This window comes from Berghia stephanieae, chromosome 9 (genome assembly GCF_034508935.2).
Source record: "Berghia stephanieae isolate SIO BIC M18660-M18661 chromosome 9, UCSD_Bste_1.3, whole genome shotgun sequence".
NCBI classification, from domain to species: Eukaryota; Metazoa; Mollusca; class Gastropoda; order Nudibranchia; family Aeolidiidae; genus Berghia; species Berghia stephanieae.
This window is the reverse complement of record NC_088368.1, coordinates 4,572,450-4,591,449: the sequence shown is the minus strand read 5'-3', so window position 1 is coordinate 4,591,449 and position 19,000 is coordinate 4,572,450. Positions and strand designations below refer to the sequence as shown.

General features: G+C 37.6%; 1 protein-coding gene across 1 annotated transcript in view; it reads left to right on the top strand.

Moving 5' to 3' along the window:
• The first annotated feature begins 895 nt into the window (after positions 1 to 895).
• The window catches only part of LOC144980289 (argininosuccinate synthase-like), a 21,337-nt gene continuing 3,232 nt past the window's right edge, over positions 896 to 19,000 (top strand). Inside the window, exons 1-4 of the mRNA XM_078927930.1 lie at positions 896 to 1,029; positions 4,368 to 4,506; positions 5,455 to 5,523; positions 17,221 to 17,345. Of these exons, the coding sequence (XP_078784056.1) occupies positions 4,399 to 4,506; positions 5,455 to 5,523; positions 17,221 to 17,345 (302 nt within the window). The 5' untranslated portion in view covers positions 896 to 1,029; positions 4,368 to 4,398. The remainder of the gene's footprint in view (positions 1,030 to 4,367; positions 4,507 to 5,454; positions 5,524 to 17,220; positions 17,346 to 19,000) is intronic.

The following is a 19,000-nucleotide window of genomic DNA, read 5'->3' as shown; positions in this document are numbered from 1 at the left end:
TATTAGTAATAAATATTCTTAGTTGCTCAACTTGAAGTTATCTTATTGACTTCTATCATCCGGCCACTAAACCGACAAATTTGTATCATTTTCATGGTTTAAAAATTGTAGTTGAGTGACCATTTTGTTGTTCATCTTTGGGTGAGCCCGAGAACCCTAACAATTTGTAGACGCAAAATCTTTTTGTTAATCCCACGACCAGTCCAGTTTCTTTCCTTGGAACAATAGCCATTGAAACGACGCACGCATATGTGGAATTTCTCCCATGAATAATCTATTTGAGAGTGTGTTTTATCGTAATCATAGTTATGTTTGACGTCATTATTTGCTTTTTGCACCGCCTAGTGAGATGCCGTTAGTAGTGCTCATGGAAACAAGTTATTTCATTGGTTGGACTATTGAATACAACTCACGATTTGTTTTCTTTTGTGGCTAAAGACTGGCATTTTTACGTCATTTTTTGGTCAGTATCAGGCCATAACTTTACGAAGGCCACGGTTTTATCCGCAATTTCTTACATTGGCTGCGACTTGTTTCAATGTCGAATTTTCTCTTCGTCGCCGCTGCATTCGAACGATTTATTATTTACTTTTGTCACCTTTCACCTTCCTTATTGGTGGAATTAAATATATTTATGAACAGCCTCTGTTTTCGTTTCACAGTATCCAACAAATATCCTATTATTTGGGGGGTTTTTTTTAAACAAAACCAAAACAAATAAAAAAAATTAAAAAAACCCAGCAACTTCTGCCATCTCATCCAGCTGAAAACAGCTGATTTGCGTGACGTCTTCTTCACAGCATCATTAACCTGACCCACACCTGACCTTTCCCCTTACCTTCACCTTTAACCCCAAGGTATAATAATCATACCTATTTTTTGTCGAGCGAACTGGCAAAATTCGTCGGCCGCTACGAGTCGCTCGCTTTGATGTTATTCTACGCTCTCTGTTAGTTGTGAGCAGGAGATTTGTGCGACATTCACCCTCAATCAAATTTTTCTTTCAAGTCTACCAATCAATTGAATCAGGTATTTTTTTCGTAATAATTACACATCGATTTCGTCATTTAAGTTGACACTTTGACACCGCATATTATTATTATAACCGCATTATTATTCATTATTTTATCATCATTGTTGTACTGGTGAGCCGATTCGAAGCACGCGTAGACTCTATGTAGTGTCAGTAGTGTAGAATACATATTTGGGTTTGATAAAGAGTGAATATTTAGAGATCAATTAAAGCAAATGACTGAGGCAAATACAACGCACTTTGGTTTGGTGTTGATAAGACAGAGCTGTTATTCTTGTTACTTTTTCAATTAAATCTTTTCTGTTCGCGCGTTTCCAGTCATTTATTCTGTGCAGCAAAAAGTGATTATTTGTAGAAAGTGACGCGGACCTATGCCATGAAAAGTTAGAAGTTATGATGCACGGGCTTTGAAACGCTACAAGTACAAGAATCCTTTGGGTAAATTTGACAGTTAAAGTGCTCAAAGCTCTTTACAATACATCACTTAAGGTGTAGACAGGGACGCGCGTAAGGCGCTCTTACATAGATTTTCATCTATTTTCGACACGTTTCGACAAACATATCGGTTACAGTTACAGGCCAGGTACTCATTTTACGCCTGGGTGCTGAGAGATAATTTGAATAAAGGCAGGGTCTTTTCCCAAGTATCAACTGTGTCTTGAAATTGTGATAATATAATACCGGTTAGAAATTGAGTATCATACGAAGTAGGTACTATATGATTGATAATAATAATAATAATAATAATAATAATAATAATAATAATAATAATAATAATAATAATAGTAAATCTTTAATGTCCTCAAAAAAGTGGCAATTTGTCATTTGGTTACCCATTTATAACAATACAATATTGACATAGACACACTCACACAAGATGCACACTAGTAACATATAGTAGTCATCGATAAAAAATATTATGTATTTTAAAAACCCGGCATCAACAACAACGTCATCATCATCACCATCTTCATCATCATCATCATCATCATCATCATCATCATCATCATCATCATCACAACAACCTTCCTAATATTTTCGTTACAATCCTTCACTTTTTTCACCATAACAATGCGACTGGAAAGAAAGTGGAATATTGATGGCTCCAATTTAATTTTAAATCTCTACCTTTTACCTTGGGCATTCATCGCATTTCATAGACTTGTGAGTTTTTTGTTGAATCACATGAACTCCAAGGGTAAACAATGATAATTATGTATTTAAAAATTTTATTTTACAAATTCAAAAATATTTCTAAGGACTGTGAATGTAGAAATGTCACTCTTCTAAACAATACAAGAAATTGATGTTGGATGATATGAAGCACTGTGTAGTTGGTAATCAGCAGTGATGTGATGAATATTGTGTAATTATTATTTAAAGAGGTTTAATATGTACACACATCTGTTATCTAAATCACCTTTCACCACTGCTTTATTTAGATATCCAGCAATTCAAATGTAACATGTTTTCATTTCATACAGTATAAGTTGCCTGCAAATAAAATATGAACAGTTATGTGTAGCAAATTTTCCACAAATTTACCATGTGTCTCACAGTGCTTTATCTATTCCTCAAACAGACTACATGGAAACAAAGTTCCATTATGTACAGTACAAGCCACCTGTTTGGCATCTATTTTGTACTTACACTTTACAATATTCATCACTGCTTATAGCCAGGAACTCATTCACACCTGAATTGAATGATATTGATATTGTGTTGAAAGTGTTATATCCAAGGATACAATTCCAGAGACCAGCATTTTTGTCACCTATCTGACTTCTGACGATGCCCAACATTGCTTGCTTTTGTTACAGGTTGAGAGACCTTACTGTTGAGCCGTCGATAAAAACCAATACTAGCTAGAAAATGCCCCACATTATCCATCACTCTCTGTAAATAGTTAATCAGTCCTGCCTTAGGCAAGAAGATGTTAATTTGGCTTACTCAATAGAACAAGGCTGGGTCTTAAATTTTTCAATAAGGGAAATTTCCTCGAGTGATAAGTAGGCCTACGACAAGCCGCTGAAGACCTCACTAAGCATTTTTTTTTTAAAACCCTAAAAAAAATTAGATCATTTTTATTAGGCAATAACCACTAGACATGCTCAAAGTGCTTTACAAGAGGTTCCTAGCCAACAGCAACTCTTAAAATGTAGGACATGACATGACGCCTTTAGGCTATATTACAATTAATTTTTTTTTCGACAGAAACAACACTGTTAACAACCAGGTATTCATTTTACACTTTACCCTTGAGTATGGAGAATGAAAGTTAAGAGCCTTTATTTCAAGGACCCACCTATGCACCACTGCTCTGGTGCGAAAGCGAGTGTCATATCACAAGCTTACATAGCGCTGTACATTGGGTGGGATGCAAATCCCATCCGATTATGAAGCAAAAACGGTGCCCTATGCCTTATACCCTACGGTATGCTGTCTCCAGGAATAGTGTGTCATCCTTTGAAGAAACTTTTAATCAAAATCGTACAATTCTGGCATAACGAGATTACACTCACACACACACACACACACACACACACTTACAATGACTCACATATTTGGGCACACAACTTACATTAAAATACTAACGAAAGAGTGAAAATGGAGAGGCTTCGTATGGGAACAAAACAGACAATGGACGTTTCGGGTACAAACCCTTCGTCAGCACACCAATACACAAATAAACGTGGAAAACAAATAAAATATAATGCAAAAAAACTTTTGTCGTCTGTACTCAATGAGTACAAAACCTCTCCATTTTCACTCTTTCATTAGTATTTTACGATCACCGGCTTCAGGCAGCCCCCACCATTTTCAACTAACATTATAAGCCAGGTAATGTCCTAATAAACTCATTAGAATGGGCTATGTGGTCTGTGTGGCTATGTGGTCTGTGCGGCTATGTGGTCTAGTGGTATGACACTCGCTTTCGGATCGGAAGGTCCTGGGTTGGAGCCTGGCTCAGCGCATAGTTGAGCCCTTGAAAAAGGCTCTTTACTCACATTCTCTCACCGTACTCAGGTGTAAAATGAGTACCTGGCCGTTAACAGTAGTGGGAAAAAATTGTAATATTGCCTAACAGGCATCATGTCTCGTTCTACATGTTCTATGTTGCTGTTGGGCAGTGACCCCTTGAAATGCGCTTTGAGCACATTTAGTGGATATTGCGCTATATAAAAAACTCAAGTTTAATCAAGACCTTCAACTTCAAGGCGAATTCTTTTGTGTTTTTATTCATTCTTGCTATATGATCATTCAATGTAAATGTTATATTCATTGGTTTTATTTCCCATCCATGTTGACTTGTTTTTCTTTCTATACATAATAGAGACCAAGTGTGATTTTGTGGTCATTTCATAATGTCTGGGGCGGGTAAGAAAGTGGTGCTGGCTTACAGTGGAGGTCTGGATACATCCACCATCTTGGTATGGCTGGTAGAACAAGGTTATCAAGTTATCACTTTCTTGGTAAGAATTTTGTAAATTATTTGTTTCCTTGTTCTCAGCTTCCTTTCTTTTATATATAATATAAATAATAAACTTCCCCCAATGAATCGTATTGTGAATTTTTTTTTGCAGTCTTAAGAACGACTGAAAAAGTCAAAACATTAAATGCAGTGCTGCGCAAAGTAATCAATTGAAGAAACCGGGTTTTTTTTTTTTTTGCTCAAGGAAAATACAACATGATGAAAGTGGATTATGAACCCTGGTATTATTTTTTTGTAGGCGTAATGGCTTATCAACGCTGCTTCCTGCCTTTGAGGAATATTTTTCAAAATGAATACCCTTTTTCAGTAAATTAAAAACATTGAAAAATAATGATAGCATAGTTAAAAATGGTTTTGGAAGTAAAAATCCTAATCGTGTCCTGGCAGGATAAGTGCTGAAGAATAATAAGCAATATTTAATTCTGTTGTGAGGAAAGCTGATGAGCCAAATGTGAAAATCTGTCAGAAGATTGGTAGAATAATGTGAAAAGCAATAACCAAGTACAGAGGCATAATATTAAGATGAATGAAAAATTTGGTAAGAATCAAAATGATTTCAAGATGTCGTTGCAGACAGGATGTGCCAATTATTTCTCTGCTCTTGATCTGGTTTTTAAGTAATCTATCAATGTTTTTATTGGGGTTATTTTATTATTGAGGGGCGAAGGGGCCGAGTGGTTAAGGTATAGATAGTATGCGCTTGGCTAAGAAGCTCATAACGCTGCCATCCAGAAGTATAACGGACCAAAACACAAAACTGTGTGTATCCATGAACGTTTATAGTCGGGTTAATACAGTTCAGTGAGCATTACTCATAAACGCGGATGGCAAAAAACAATAACAATGAGCTGAGTGACATCATCTTCAAACTATGTATTGAAGAGAGCAAAGCAAGGTTTTAATGAACATTATCTCTTCCACTCATCAGGCCAACATTGGACAAGAGGAAGACTTTGAGGCAGTTAGAGCTAAAGCATTGAAGTTTGGATCACAAAAGGTGAGATTAGTCGAGTCATTGGTTAATATATAGGTTTTTTTTTTATCCTCGATTTGTGATTATAATTTGCTCATGTTCCAGGTTGTCGAAAAGAGAAAATACTAGACAATTGACCATGAAGCACTTATTATTGACAATCTGATAATCAAAAGCCTTTACCAGGAAAACATTTTTTTTCTTTCATCGTGCACTCATTGACGTAAGATCATGTGACCCAAAAACAAGGAATGCTTAAAGGATATTTTACAGACACTAAAAAAATTCTAATCAGTTTTGAAATAATGATAAATACTTTAACCCTTTCCGTCTCAACTGGAAATCGTTACATTTGCTACGATGCAACCAACATTTTTCTGATACAGATTTCTTTGTACATTACAAAATTTTAATTTTTTAAAATGTAGTTATTAAAACTTTTATACGATGTTGTATAGCTTTTTTTGTTTTGAAGAAAGTATTACGTGTATCAAGAACTTACTGATGTTTTGTTTGAGTGAAAAAAAAAATCTATTTTTGTGTCAGTATGATGTGAACTTTTGGGAAATTTCCTGAAAATTACTGGTAAGAAGAGAGTTAAAGTTAAAAGGGTCTTCGTGAGCATACTTCACACTGATGAAATCATATTTTAGATTTTAGATTATCTTTGTCCACAGAGACTTCCTAACACAAATAGTTAGACACGACACGGTGTGTGCCAATTTTTGATGTTAATAAAACAAAAATCCAAACCGGAATACAAACAAAACAAGATTTAAAGTTAGATTAGAATGTGTGTCGTGGTATTCGTTATTCATCGATTATTATGCATTCGATTTAATCTCCAATCCAGATCATAATCTTGGCTTCTCTCCAATTGAAGCTATGCATTTAGGTAAAATACTCACATCTGCCAGCAGGATGTAACGTAACATCACACTAAACCTGGAACATTTATAGTGTTGTCTGATTGATAGATTTTATCTTCTTCTTCTCGTATCCTTTATATCTGGAGTCCCATTTCAAAAATTAAAAAAAAAATTTTTTTTAATTAAAAATTGAGCTTTATATAGAACAATATCCACTAAATGTGCTCAAAGCGCTTTACAAGGGGTCCCTGGTCAACAGCAACATTTAACATGTAGGACGGGACATGACGCCTGTTAGGCGATAGGCCTATTACAATTTTTCGGACAAAGACAACACTGTTAACGGCCAGATACTCATTTTACACCTGAGTCCGGTGAAAGAATGTGAGTAAAGAACCTTTTCCAAGGACTCAACTATGCGCCGAGCATGAGGCTCGAACCCAGGATCTTCCAATCCAAAAGCGAGTGTCATACCACTAGATCACATAGCATTTCAAAGATGAAGGTACTCGTCTTTTCCTGTGCTTCTAGCGGGTTGAAAAGTTGTTTATGTAGAATAGTTGCAGAGAGCCAAATCTCTTCTCTAGGGCTTGAGTATTTTCTTGATTTAGTGAATTAGATTTAGTGAGAACTAATCATTAAAATGGCTGTCTAAAAGCAATAACAAAGGGCTGAGTGAAGTCAATGTTGTTCCATCTATTGATAATCCAGCACATATTATCTTTTAGAGTGACCAATTTGTAATCTTCTGTCTCAGTCAGAAGTTATATCGGGTTAAAGCCTTAAGCTGAAGTTAAATGATGATGAAGATGGTGATGATGATGACGATGATGATCATGAAGATGACGATGATGATGATGATGGTGTTGTTGTTGATGCCGTTTAATTTATTTTTATTTTATTTTTTTTTAAATTTTTATTTATTTATTTATTTATTTATTTATTTATTTATTTATTTAAATTTTTTTTTACGATAACTACTATGCTACTAGTGTGCATCTTGTGTGAGTGTGTCTATGTCAATATTGTATTCTTATAAATGTGTAACCAAATGACAAATTGCCACTATTTTGGGGACAAAAAAGATATATTTTTATTATTTTTGTTATTATTATTATTATTATTATTATTATTATTATTATTATTATTATTATTATTATTATTATTATTATTATTATTATTATTATTATTATTATTATTATTATTTATTACTTGATTTAATAGAAGGGATTTGACACTTCAAACAAAACAAACTTGAGCTTTTATACAGCACAATATCCACTAAACGTGCTCAAAGCTCTTACAGGGGGTCCCTAGCCAACATCAACACGTAACATGTAGGACGCTACATGGTGCCTGTTAGGAGGTATGACAATTTTTCATGACAGAGACAAAGCTGTTAATGGCCAGGTACTCATTTTACACCTGAGTATGATGAGAGAATGTGAGTAAAGAGCCTTTTCCAAGAACTCAACTATACATCGCTCAGAGCAGGACTCGAACCCAGGACCTTCCAATCCGATGGCTAATCCATACCACTATACCACATAGCGTCACAGGTTCCGCTCACTTTATCTTCATCAGGTTCATATTGACAGAACACTGCATTGTCATGGTGTGTCACATTAAAAAAAAATTCTACTCTTCCAGTTTCAAACTCCATTGTGCCGCTATGTCTCTTGTGGTATGACACTCACTTTTGGATTGGAAGGTCCTGGGTTCGAACCTTGCTCAGCACATAGTTGAGTCCATTCTCTCACAGTATTCAAGACATAAAATGTGTCCATGGACGTTAACAGCATTGTCTCTGTTGGAAAAAAAAAATTGTTATTTTGCCTAACAGGCGTCATGTCTCGTTCTATATGTTACGTGTTGCTGTTGGTCAGGGACCCTTTGTAAAGCGCTTTGCGCATGTTTAGTACATAGTGCGCTTTATGACAAAAAAAGCTCAAGGAAGTGTGTATGTAATCAGTCCTTTGGAGGACTAATAATGAATAGGTTAATATAGGGAATGAGATTAGCGGAAGAGTAGCGTCCCTTGATTGGACGTCACCCATAGTCTGTGACGTCACCGGCGGAAAAGTTAGTAGAGAGAGAACGGCATGTTGGTTGTGCGCATGCGTCTCTTGTCCTCGCCTCCGGTGAAAGCGGCTTGAGAAACTTCAAAACCAAATTGACGTTCTCTCTGTACTGTAAGGTGACGTTTACCCTGTGTTTTTGATATCACACTTTTGTTCCCTATAATTACTGCCTGTTGACAGGTGGTCGGATGAGAATCGATGAGGCCTTGAGGAGAAGATTATCACTCACTCACTCATTTTTTATGACCCGATGGTTGCCAGGGAAACTTGTGGGATGCAGCCTTCACAATCTAGTGACATTCATCTAGGTGTGTCATACAGCAAGACCACATAGCAACACAAAGCATGGCCATAAAGCAACAACAGACATTCATGATTCCGCTTCGGATTTTCTTCCTTTCTTCATTGCTTTGCTTTATTTTTTCTCAAATTGGAAGGTTGGGTCGATAAACAGCCCATCATTATGTAACACTAAGCCATCATTATTATATATAGTGTGCTGTACACAGACAAGACAAAATGCTGTTTGTTGTATGGGGGGGGGGGGGCAGGTTTTTCTGGGGTTTTTTTTAGATTTATTAATTTATTTTTTATTATTATGTTTTTCTGACTTTAATTTTGGCCATAAAACTAAATATGGAGAAGTCCTAAAATTTAATGGCTTTTTATTCATATCTAGTGTCATTTTGATGTGACATGTTGATAATCCATCGATATTCGTGATGTTAAAAAAATAAAATTGGCCACAATTAAAAAAAAATATTATTAAAGAAAACAAATCAAGAAGTCTGTGACATCCTTGATATCAGACCGACCCTAATGAAAGTAATAAAAACAAGAAAACTTAAGTATTTTGGACACCTAAGACGCCATCAAACTGTCAACAAGGACATTCTTGAGGGTAGAGTTGAGGGGGAAAAGAGGAAGAGGCAGGCCAGCAAGAACTTGGATAGATGATGTGAGGACATGGACAGGATTGTCGGCAGCCCAATGCAGTCAGCAAGCTGTCAACAGGGAAGATTGGCGTGTCATTTCAAGTCGACCTCAACCCATGAGATGACACTGGAAGAAGAAGAAGATTATTAAAAAAAAAGAAAGATTATTATTAATCACGAACGTTATGTTTATTACACATTAATATTATAATCATCATGTGTAAAATACGCTGAACAGCTGTCTCCATTCCATTTGGTCTTCTACTGTTCTCTAGATAAACTCGTACGAGTATTTTTTAATTTGGCCAGAAAACTCGCCCTTCAAATATCGACCGATTTAACCGACCCTCATCTTGACTAAAACTCTCAAACTGGGACTTTATTTATTAAAGGCTTCACGAAGTCTCAGGTTTGAGGGTTTGTTGCCAAGATGAGGGTCATTTAAATCGATGGATAATTCAGGACGAGTTTTCTGGCCAAATTTATAAATGACATGGCGTGTTTTTCTCGGAGTAGGTCAGTTAACTGGTAAATAAATTGACGTTGTTTGGACGTTTTTTTTACACATGACATTTTTGAAAATATTTGTGACCTATCGTCTCAAAACGGTATTATGTCGGAATGATCAAGATGCTGAAAATTGAATTTATTGCCAGAAATATCCGACGTGAAATGAGTTTGTATGTTTTATTGAAGAGAATGAATATCGTATCTTAGAATGCTAAATAACAATAATTCAAATTATTTTTGACCAGTTTAGTTTTAGTTTGGCTTTTTAGTATCTGGTTCATCCCGACATAATACTGTTTTGGGACGATGGGTCACTTTTATGATAAATAAATAGATAACAACCACGCATGAGGGTCATAAAATTGTTAGAAATATTAATGATAAATAAATAGACAATAAGTATGGGACTTGCTCAACTATATATTATATATATTAAGGATAAATATATAGATAACTCGGACGGGGGGGGGGGGGGGGGTTAAGGCTTTCAGTGGAACTCGGAAGGTCCCGGGTTCGAGTCCCACTACGAGCACTTTCGGGTGTTTTTTTCCTTGGGCAAGACTATTAACCCCCACGTTGCTCGATTTGGAGGACATGGGTGATTCCTGTTGACATCAGACATCTAGGTTGATGGATTATCTTTATTCTTTCGTGGAATGTCCAGGCGACGGTATCTAGTGGTGGCGGAAGGCGTACTTTAAAAAAAGACAAACAACAAATAACACGTTCCGTAAAATAATAATAGATACTTATAAATGAGACCAGCTGTCTCAAAACAGTGAGTAATATTGAAAAACACGACAGAAAATGTAAGTCAAAACTTGTTTGTTTTTTTCCTCGAGTACATACTCAGCTTTGCAACACTCGTAGCAGGACTCGAACCCTTTCAGATCGGAAGTCGAGGATCATAACTTGACTGCAAAGCTGCACCGCAAGTGTCTGTGGTATAGTCCTTCAGACCCATAAGGCCCAATGTCCTTCAGAGCCACAAGATCCATAGTCCTTCAGAGCCACATGGTCTTTCAAATCCATAAGGCCCGTGGTCCTTCAGCAGATAAGGTCTGTTTTCCTTCAGCCGAAAGGCCCGTGGTCCTTCAGAGCCATAAGGCCCGTGGTCCTTCAGAGCCATAAGGCCCGTGGTCCTTCAGAGCCATAAGGCCCGTGGTCCTTCAGAACCATAAGACCTGTGGTCCTTCGGAGCCACAAGGTTCGTGGCCCTTCAGCAGATAAGGTCTGTTTTCCTTCAGCCAAAAGGCCCGTGGTCCTTCAGAGCCATAAGGCCTGTGGTCCTTCAGAGCCATAAGGCCCGTGGTCCTTCAGAGCCATAAGGCCTGTGGTCCTTCAGAGCCATAAGGCCCGTGGTCCTTCAGAGCCATAAGGCCCGTGGTCCTTCAGAGCCATAAGGCCCGTGGTCCTTCAGAGCCATAAGACCCGTGGTCCTTCGGAGCCACAAGGTTCGTGGTCCTTCAGAGCCATAAGACCCGTGGTCCTTCAGAGCCATAAGGCCCGTGGTCCTTCAGAGCCATAAGACCCGTGGTCCTTCAGAGCCATAAGACTCGTGGTCCTTCAGAGCCATAAGGCCTGTGGTCCTTCAGAGCCATGAGACCCGTGGTCCTTCAGAGCCATAAGACCCGTGGTCCTTCAGAGCCATAAGGCCCGTGGTCCTTCAGAGCCATAAGACTCGTGGTCCTTCAGAGCCACAAGGCCCGTGGTCATCCAGAGCCATAAGGCTGGGTGTGGTTCCTGACCTCTCTGTACTTGTGTCAGGATGAGGCTTTTGGGTGATCTTAAACTAAGTACACTGATAGTGTGTTCTTGGAATTTACATCTTTTCACTATTTGAACCAATTCCCCTTTGTCTTCCATTTTCTTGGATGCTTTAATTGTAATTCTAGAACTTTTTTACTATCCCATTTCCTTCCTTTTTACTGGCGCTGAAATGACCTAAATGTGTTTCAAGCGCCGTAAAACCCTTAAAAACAAAACAAAAAGAGCCATAAGGCCCATGGTTTCTACCAACTGGTTAGGATACTGATCTATTGCAAAATACTTTCCGTTACATCTAAACGACCCAGCTACCCAATCACTATTTCTCTACTGTATGTACCAGATCGATTCTAGTCACTTTGCTACTGAAAAAGGGGGGGGGGGGGCGCTAAAGGGTCATTTTTTTTTTTTTGGATGAAATATCCTAAACATTTATGCACAGTCATAATGTATATGTTTGGGAAGGATGATTGCATATAATTTTTTTTTTTTTTTGGAAAAAAGTTGCCCGTTGCTATGGAAAAGACGCCATAAACAACAAATCTTTAAAAGTCAAAGGCTTTTTTGTTTATCAACCGATTGCCATAATATTTTGGCCAGAGGTAGCAAAATGGAAAAATAAAGAGGCTCTAGAAGCCCGATTTTTATTTTTTAATTAGAAACTTTTAAAATGAAGTTCAAAATTATTACTCGATTATTCCCCTTGAAAAAAAGTTACATAATTTCTTACTCATAATATTTGTTGTTGTTGTTGTTCAAAAATCCGGCTCCTAGAGGACCTGCGTATTTGTGAATCGCTACCTCCTGATGATGCTTATGGCCAGCCGTAATAAAGTCAACATAAACGACGTAAATCTAATGGTGCCCCTGGTCTGACCTGGGAAAAGTACCAGATGTACGTCAATAAATATACCTCTTATGGGAAATGTACTTGGTAAACATAGGTAGGCAAGCAGTGTACGAATGGGGGGCGTGGTCTTCCATCTAGGTCGATGAACGATCCATTGACACAGCGGGAATCGAAATTAATTGACGTCACTCAGCTCTTTGTTATTGTTGTATTAATCAAGACTATAAACATTTAAGGTTACACACAATTTTGTGTTTCGGTACGTTTAATATCCGGCTGGCGGATTGCTGAGTTTTTTTTTAATAAACGCAAAGCATCAATGATGTTCGTGTTCTGGTTACACCTCTCCTCCTCCCTCATATTTGGATTCAATAGTCTGATGTCACGTTACCCAGCAACGACGAGCACCTTGGTTCTAAACAATGAAAATCGGTACTTTTTATTCTCAATGCTGGCTAGAACTTTTCATAATAAGTCATGTGATCGGATTGTATAAAAGTCAAAACATTATCATATTCACAATGTTTTTCTCCTCTGGATACACTTTTATGTTCGTCGGAGAAATATTTCATAAGGGCGTCTGCCATTGTTCCGATAGTTTAGAGCCAGTTACTATGCGTCATTACGAGGGAAGTGACGTCATGGCTGTTGAAGCCTATTTCAGCTCCCATCCGTACCCCACCCATACCATAGCCTTCGTTAACTTATTGATCCTATGCGTTTAGGTATAATGCTCACAACATCCACCAGCCGTATATAACGTGCCCAACACACAAAACTATTTGTAACCTTGAACGTTTATAGTTTATAGTCCGATTGATAAAATTTAGTGAGAACTAATCATCCAAAGTGGCCGTCTAAAAATAAAGACAGAGTGCTGAGTGACGTTAATGTAGTTCCTTCTATACTCTCTCTCTCTCTCTCTCTCTCTCTCTCTCTCTCTCTCTCTCTTAATTCGATTGTCTCTCTCACTCGCTCTCTCTCTCTCTATCTCTCTCTCTCTCTTCTCTCTCTCTTTCTCTTAATTTGATTTCTCTCTCACTCGCTCTCCCCCCCCCTCTCTCTCTCTCTCTCTCTCTCTCTCTCTCTCTCTCTCTTTTCTTTCTTTCTTTTCTCTTAATTTGATTGTCTCTCTCACTCGCTCTCTCTCTCTCTCTCTCTCTCTCTCTCCCTCTCTCTCTCTCTTAATTCGATTGTCTCTCTCACTCGCTCCCTCTCTCTCTCTCTCTCTCTCTCTCTCTCTCCGTCTCTCTCTCTCTCTTTCTCTCTTTCCATCTCTCTCGTATTCTTTCTCTTTCTTACTCTCTCTCTCTCTATCTCTCTCCTACTCTCTTTATTTCTCTCTTTCATCCTCTCTCTCTCTCCCTCTCTCTCTCTCTATCTCTCTCCTACTCTCTTTATTTCTCTCTTTCATCCTCTCTCTCTCTCCCTCTCTCTCTCTCTATCTCTCTCCTACTCTCTTTATTTCTCTCTTTCATCCTCTCTCTCTCTCTCCCTCCCTCTCTCTCTCTCTCTCTCTCTCTCTCTTTCTCTTTCTCTTTTTCTCTCTTTCTCCTATTATCTAACACACACCACTCTCACACGTAGTGTTCCATACACAATTAGTCACTAAAGTGTAGCTGTCATTTTCCATTTTATCTCAGAGGTGACATTGCCCTTACTAGTCTTATAATGGAATTACTGTATCCAAGAAGCTTATAATATGAACTGGAGTGAGAGGCTGTGACGTCAGCGTGCACATTTTAACTACCTGCTCGCGTGCCGAGACTGGAGCGCTGTCCGCCATGCCCATTGTGGCAAGAGGAGGGTTGCTAAGTGGTTGTTTATCACGTACCGCCCCGCTTGCTATAGTATTTTGTGCTTTGTTTTAGTCGTTGTTGGTGGTGGTAGTAGTAGTAGTAGTAGTAGTAGTAGTAGTAGTAGTGTAGTAGTAGTAGTAGTAGTAGTAGTAGTAGTAGTAGTAGTAGTAGTAGTAGTAGTTCTTACTGCATTGTAGACATTATGTTTTTAAGTAATCTTGCTAAAGTATATATATATATATATATATATATATATATATATATATATATATATATATATATATATATATATATAAGGTATACGGTTTAATTACATTTTGTATTTACATGAATTGATAAGTATCCATTCTTTGAACGTTTCCAAATTAAATGTCTGGTTAATAGACGAAATGTTTTAAAACTTTGTTGCAAATGTTGCTGCTTGGAGTTCGATGAAATAAATTCTTTCTTAAACTGCGCAACACATTTTTTTATTGCACTCCTTTTATAAATATTTATTATATTCTATTTTAATTCGTGTTTCCTCACTAAGGAACGGTCTATTTCCTGTCCCATCATTGTGTTGTTCATTAGCCTTAACAAGGCCCATCTCTCATATTTTAAATTAATTATTCCCGATACTTAGCGATGTTTTCCAGCACAGGTTCTCATATATCCTCTTCATTGGACTCCAGTTGTTATAATTTATCAGGCCAGGTCCCCATACGCCTACTGTTTTTTTTTTTTTTTTTTTTTTGTTTTTTTTTTTTTTGTTTTTTTTTGTTTTTTTTTGGTCTTTTTTCATAATATAGTATTTCTTGCTCCATTTAGTATTTATCAAGTTATCGAGCGGCTATGTGGTCTTGTGGTATGACACTCGCTTTCGGATCGGAAGGTCCTGGGTTCGAGCCTCGCGCTCGGCGCATAGTTGAATCCTTGGAAAAGGCTCTTTACGCACATTCTCTCACCGTACTCAGGTGTAAAATGAGTACCTGGCCGTTGACAGCGTTGTCTTTGTCCGAAAAATTGTAATATCGCCTAACAGGCGGCATGTCCCGTCCTACATGTTAAATGTTGCCGTTAACCAGGGACCCCTTGTAAAGCGCTTTGAGCACGTTTGGTGGATATATATATATATATATATATATATATATATATATATATATATATATATATATATATATATATATATATATGTAGTGTGTGTGTGTGTGTGTGAAGAAGAAGAAGAAGAAGAAGAAGAAGAAGAAAGAAGAAGAAGAAGAAGAAGAAGAAGAAGAAGAAGAAGAAGAAGAAGAAGAAGAAGGAGGAGGAGGAGGAGGAGGAGGAGGAGGAGAAGAAGAAGAAGAAGAAGAAGAAGAAGAAGAAGAAGCTTGATTAGGTTTTTTTTTTCCCCTAGAACGTTAGTATGTGGATCCTTGAAGTCTCAAAGAGAATTCCTGAATTTTATAATACAAGCTTTACTTGCACTTTTAAATATATTTGACCAAGACAAATGAAAAAACAGAAACAGCAGTGAATAATCGTATAAGTAAATGTGTGGCTCAGCAGATAAACAAAATAAAGATGCTGTGTATCAAAGTGTGCTTGTAATTGTAATTAAGTATGAGGTCACACACACACACACCCATGCCAGTATTGTTTGCCCCAAAGCAAAATAGCCTTATCATGCCACAATGGGCATGGCGGCGATGGTTCCTTGCATGGCACGCGTGACGCTACCGCCTCTCACTCCAGTTCATATTATAAGCTTCTTGACTGTATCCGATTTCGAGGTGCTGTGTACGTGACGTTGGCAATGATATGACGAGGAAGGGTTAGGGGACGGAGGCAGGAAAGGACATAAGCAGATCAAGAGAGAGAGAGAGAGAGAGAGAGAGAGTTTGTGTTTCTTTGAGTACGTATGCTAAGAACAATTCTGGTCACGAGAAAGAGAGAGAGAGAGAGAGAGAGAGAGAGAGAGAGAGAGAGACGAAGAGAGTGCGTGAGAGAGACAATCAAATTAAGAGAAAAAAAAAGAGAGTGAAAGAGAGAAAGATAGATAGATAGAGAGAGAGAGAGAGAGAGAGAGAGAGAGAGAGAGAGAGAGAGAGAAGGGGGGGGGGGGCGTAAAACGAAGTAGGCCTTTATGATAAAATTAATCAACCCTTCAAATCAAAAGGCCCGTGGAACCGTTCCCTCTGCTTCGGATCGGAACAAGTGTCTATGGAACGGTGCCAGAACAAAGAAAGAGAGAAAAAAAAACATTCTAAAAAAAATCAGTCTTCCTCGACTGGGGATTGAACCTCAGAATATCCTATTGCTTTGCCTGGCACCGTTTCATACACACTTGTTCAGATCTTTATCTTACACCGATGTCTGCTCCCTATTTTATCCTGTGCTTTGGAGACTTGTGCTCTATCCGTGATCTATCGAGAGCTAGGCGGGCTGAGATCTCGAGTCTTCAACTGTCGTAGCCTACTCTGAAAAAAAAATCGTATTTAAATTTTTGGCCAGAAAAGGCTGTGATTCAAGCACGCGGTGCTGCCCTAAATTGATATACATGTACATATTGACATTCAGGGGCTTTAATACTCTTCAACAGTCGTAACGTTACTTCCTTCCTAATGACGCATGGTAACTTAGTAACACTGGCTCTAAACTATCGGAACAATGGCAGACACCGTATGAAATATTTCTCCGGCGAGCATCCAGAGGGGGGAAAAAAACACATAAATTAAAATTTGATCATGTTTTGACTTTTACACATTCTGATCACAAGACATATGAAAAGTTCTAGCCAGCTTGAAGAATAAAAAGTAATGATTTTCTTTGTTTAGAACCAAGATGGCCGCCATGCCGGGCGGCGTGACATCAGACTACTGAATCCAATTACCATGGGTTGGCCATTTGTCACAAAATGCATTATTCGTGTTTGATTTCTTTACACAGATGGAGATTCCTGACCTGCGCCGTGAGTTCGTGGAGTCATTTATCTGGCCGGGCATTATGGGTAATGTCATGTACGAAGATCGGTACTTGATGGGAACTGCCTTGGCCAGGCCCCTTATCATCAAGTAGGTGATGTGTTTGTTTGTATTTTAATCATAATTTTAATGGCCAGGAATTATGGGTAATGTCCTAAATGTTTATGTGGTTATGTGTGCCTGTTTGTGGATGTAATCCTTTATATGGCCAGGAATTATGGGTAATGTCCTAAATGTTTATGTGGTTATGGGTGCGTGTTTGTGTATGTAATCCTTTATATAGCCAGGAATTGTGGGTAATGTCCTACATGCTTATGTGGTTATGGGTGCGTGTTTGTGTATGTAATCCTTTATATAGCCAGGAATTATGGGTAATGTCCTACATGCTTATGTGTTTATGTGTGCCTGTTTGTGTATGTAATCATTTATAGGGCTAGGAATTGTGGGTACTGTCATGAATTTGCGTCTGTGTGTGCATGTGTGTGTGTGTGTGTGTGTGTGTGTGTGTGTTTGTGTATATACAAGGTCCTTTTCTCATTTTGGTCCGTCTAAATGGGACACCATTCCACAGAGCATTCGGGAGTCCAAATCACTGTCTGTGTTAAAGAAATTCGTGAAAACATTTTTTTTTTTTAATTTTTTAATGCGATGTACTTTCTTTGATATTGTTTTATGTTGACGTAAAGCGCCAAGAGCCTCAAGGCTGAGGATACAGTGCGCTCTATAAGAGTTTATTATTATTATTATTATTATTATTATTATTATTATTATTATTATTATTATTATTATTATTATTATTATTATTATCATTATCATTATCATTATTATTATTATTATTATTATTATTATTATTATTATTATTATTATTATTATTATCATTATCATTATTATTATTATTATTATTATTATTATTATTATTATTATTATTATTATTACATTTTTTCAAAAAGACAATGCTGTTAATGGTGAGGTGCTCATTTTACCCCAAACACGATAAGATTATATGCATAAAGATCATTTCCCAAGGACTCAACAACAGTCTGTCTTATGGAATAGATAGCATGCGGCTATGTGGTCTTGTGGTGTGACACTCGCTTTCGGATCAGAGGGTCTTGGGTTCGAGCCTTTCTCGGCACAAAAATTGTAATATCGCCTAAAGAGCATTGTGTTTCGTTCTTCATTTTAAGTGTTGCTGTAGGCTAGGGACCGCTTGTAAAGCGCTTTGAGCATGTTCAGTGGATATTGTGCAATATAAATTGCTCTGAGTCTGTTTTGTTTTTAAAGTGTGCGCTTTCCTTCTTTTTCCTCGATGTCCTCACATGACGTCAGTAATATAATATAATGATAACACCTCTACTCTCTGCCAGATCACCAGGCTGACTTGGTGCAAGGGGTAAAGTATCTTTAACCTGGAATGCGGTTTGAAGTTCTTCCTTTTTACTAGCGCTGATATGACCTTACATTTGTTACAAGCGCCGTGAAACCCTTAAAAACTAACAAATGCCTTTCTCTTTCATGAACTAATTATGGGCTTTTAGGAAAATTAATCGCAAATTTTTGCAAAATGTTTACAAATTTTTTGAAAATTTTCATGTTTTTATCTTTCAAAATTTGAGATTTTGCTTGCAAAATTTGGGATTTTTTTTTTTGTTTTGTTGCAAAAAACCGCCATGTCAGTTGAACTGAATTTCACCCGGGCGGTTTGACCTCAGTGTGTTTGCCCCCGCCTGAAACGAACAACAACA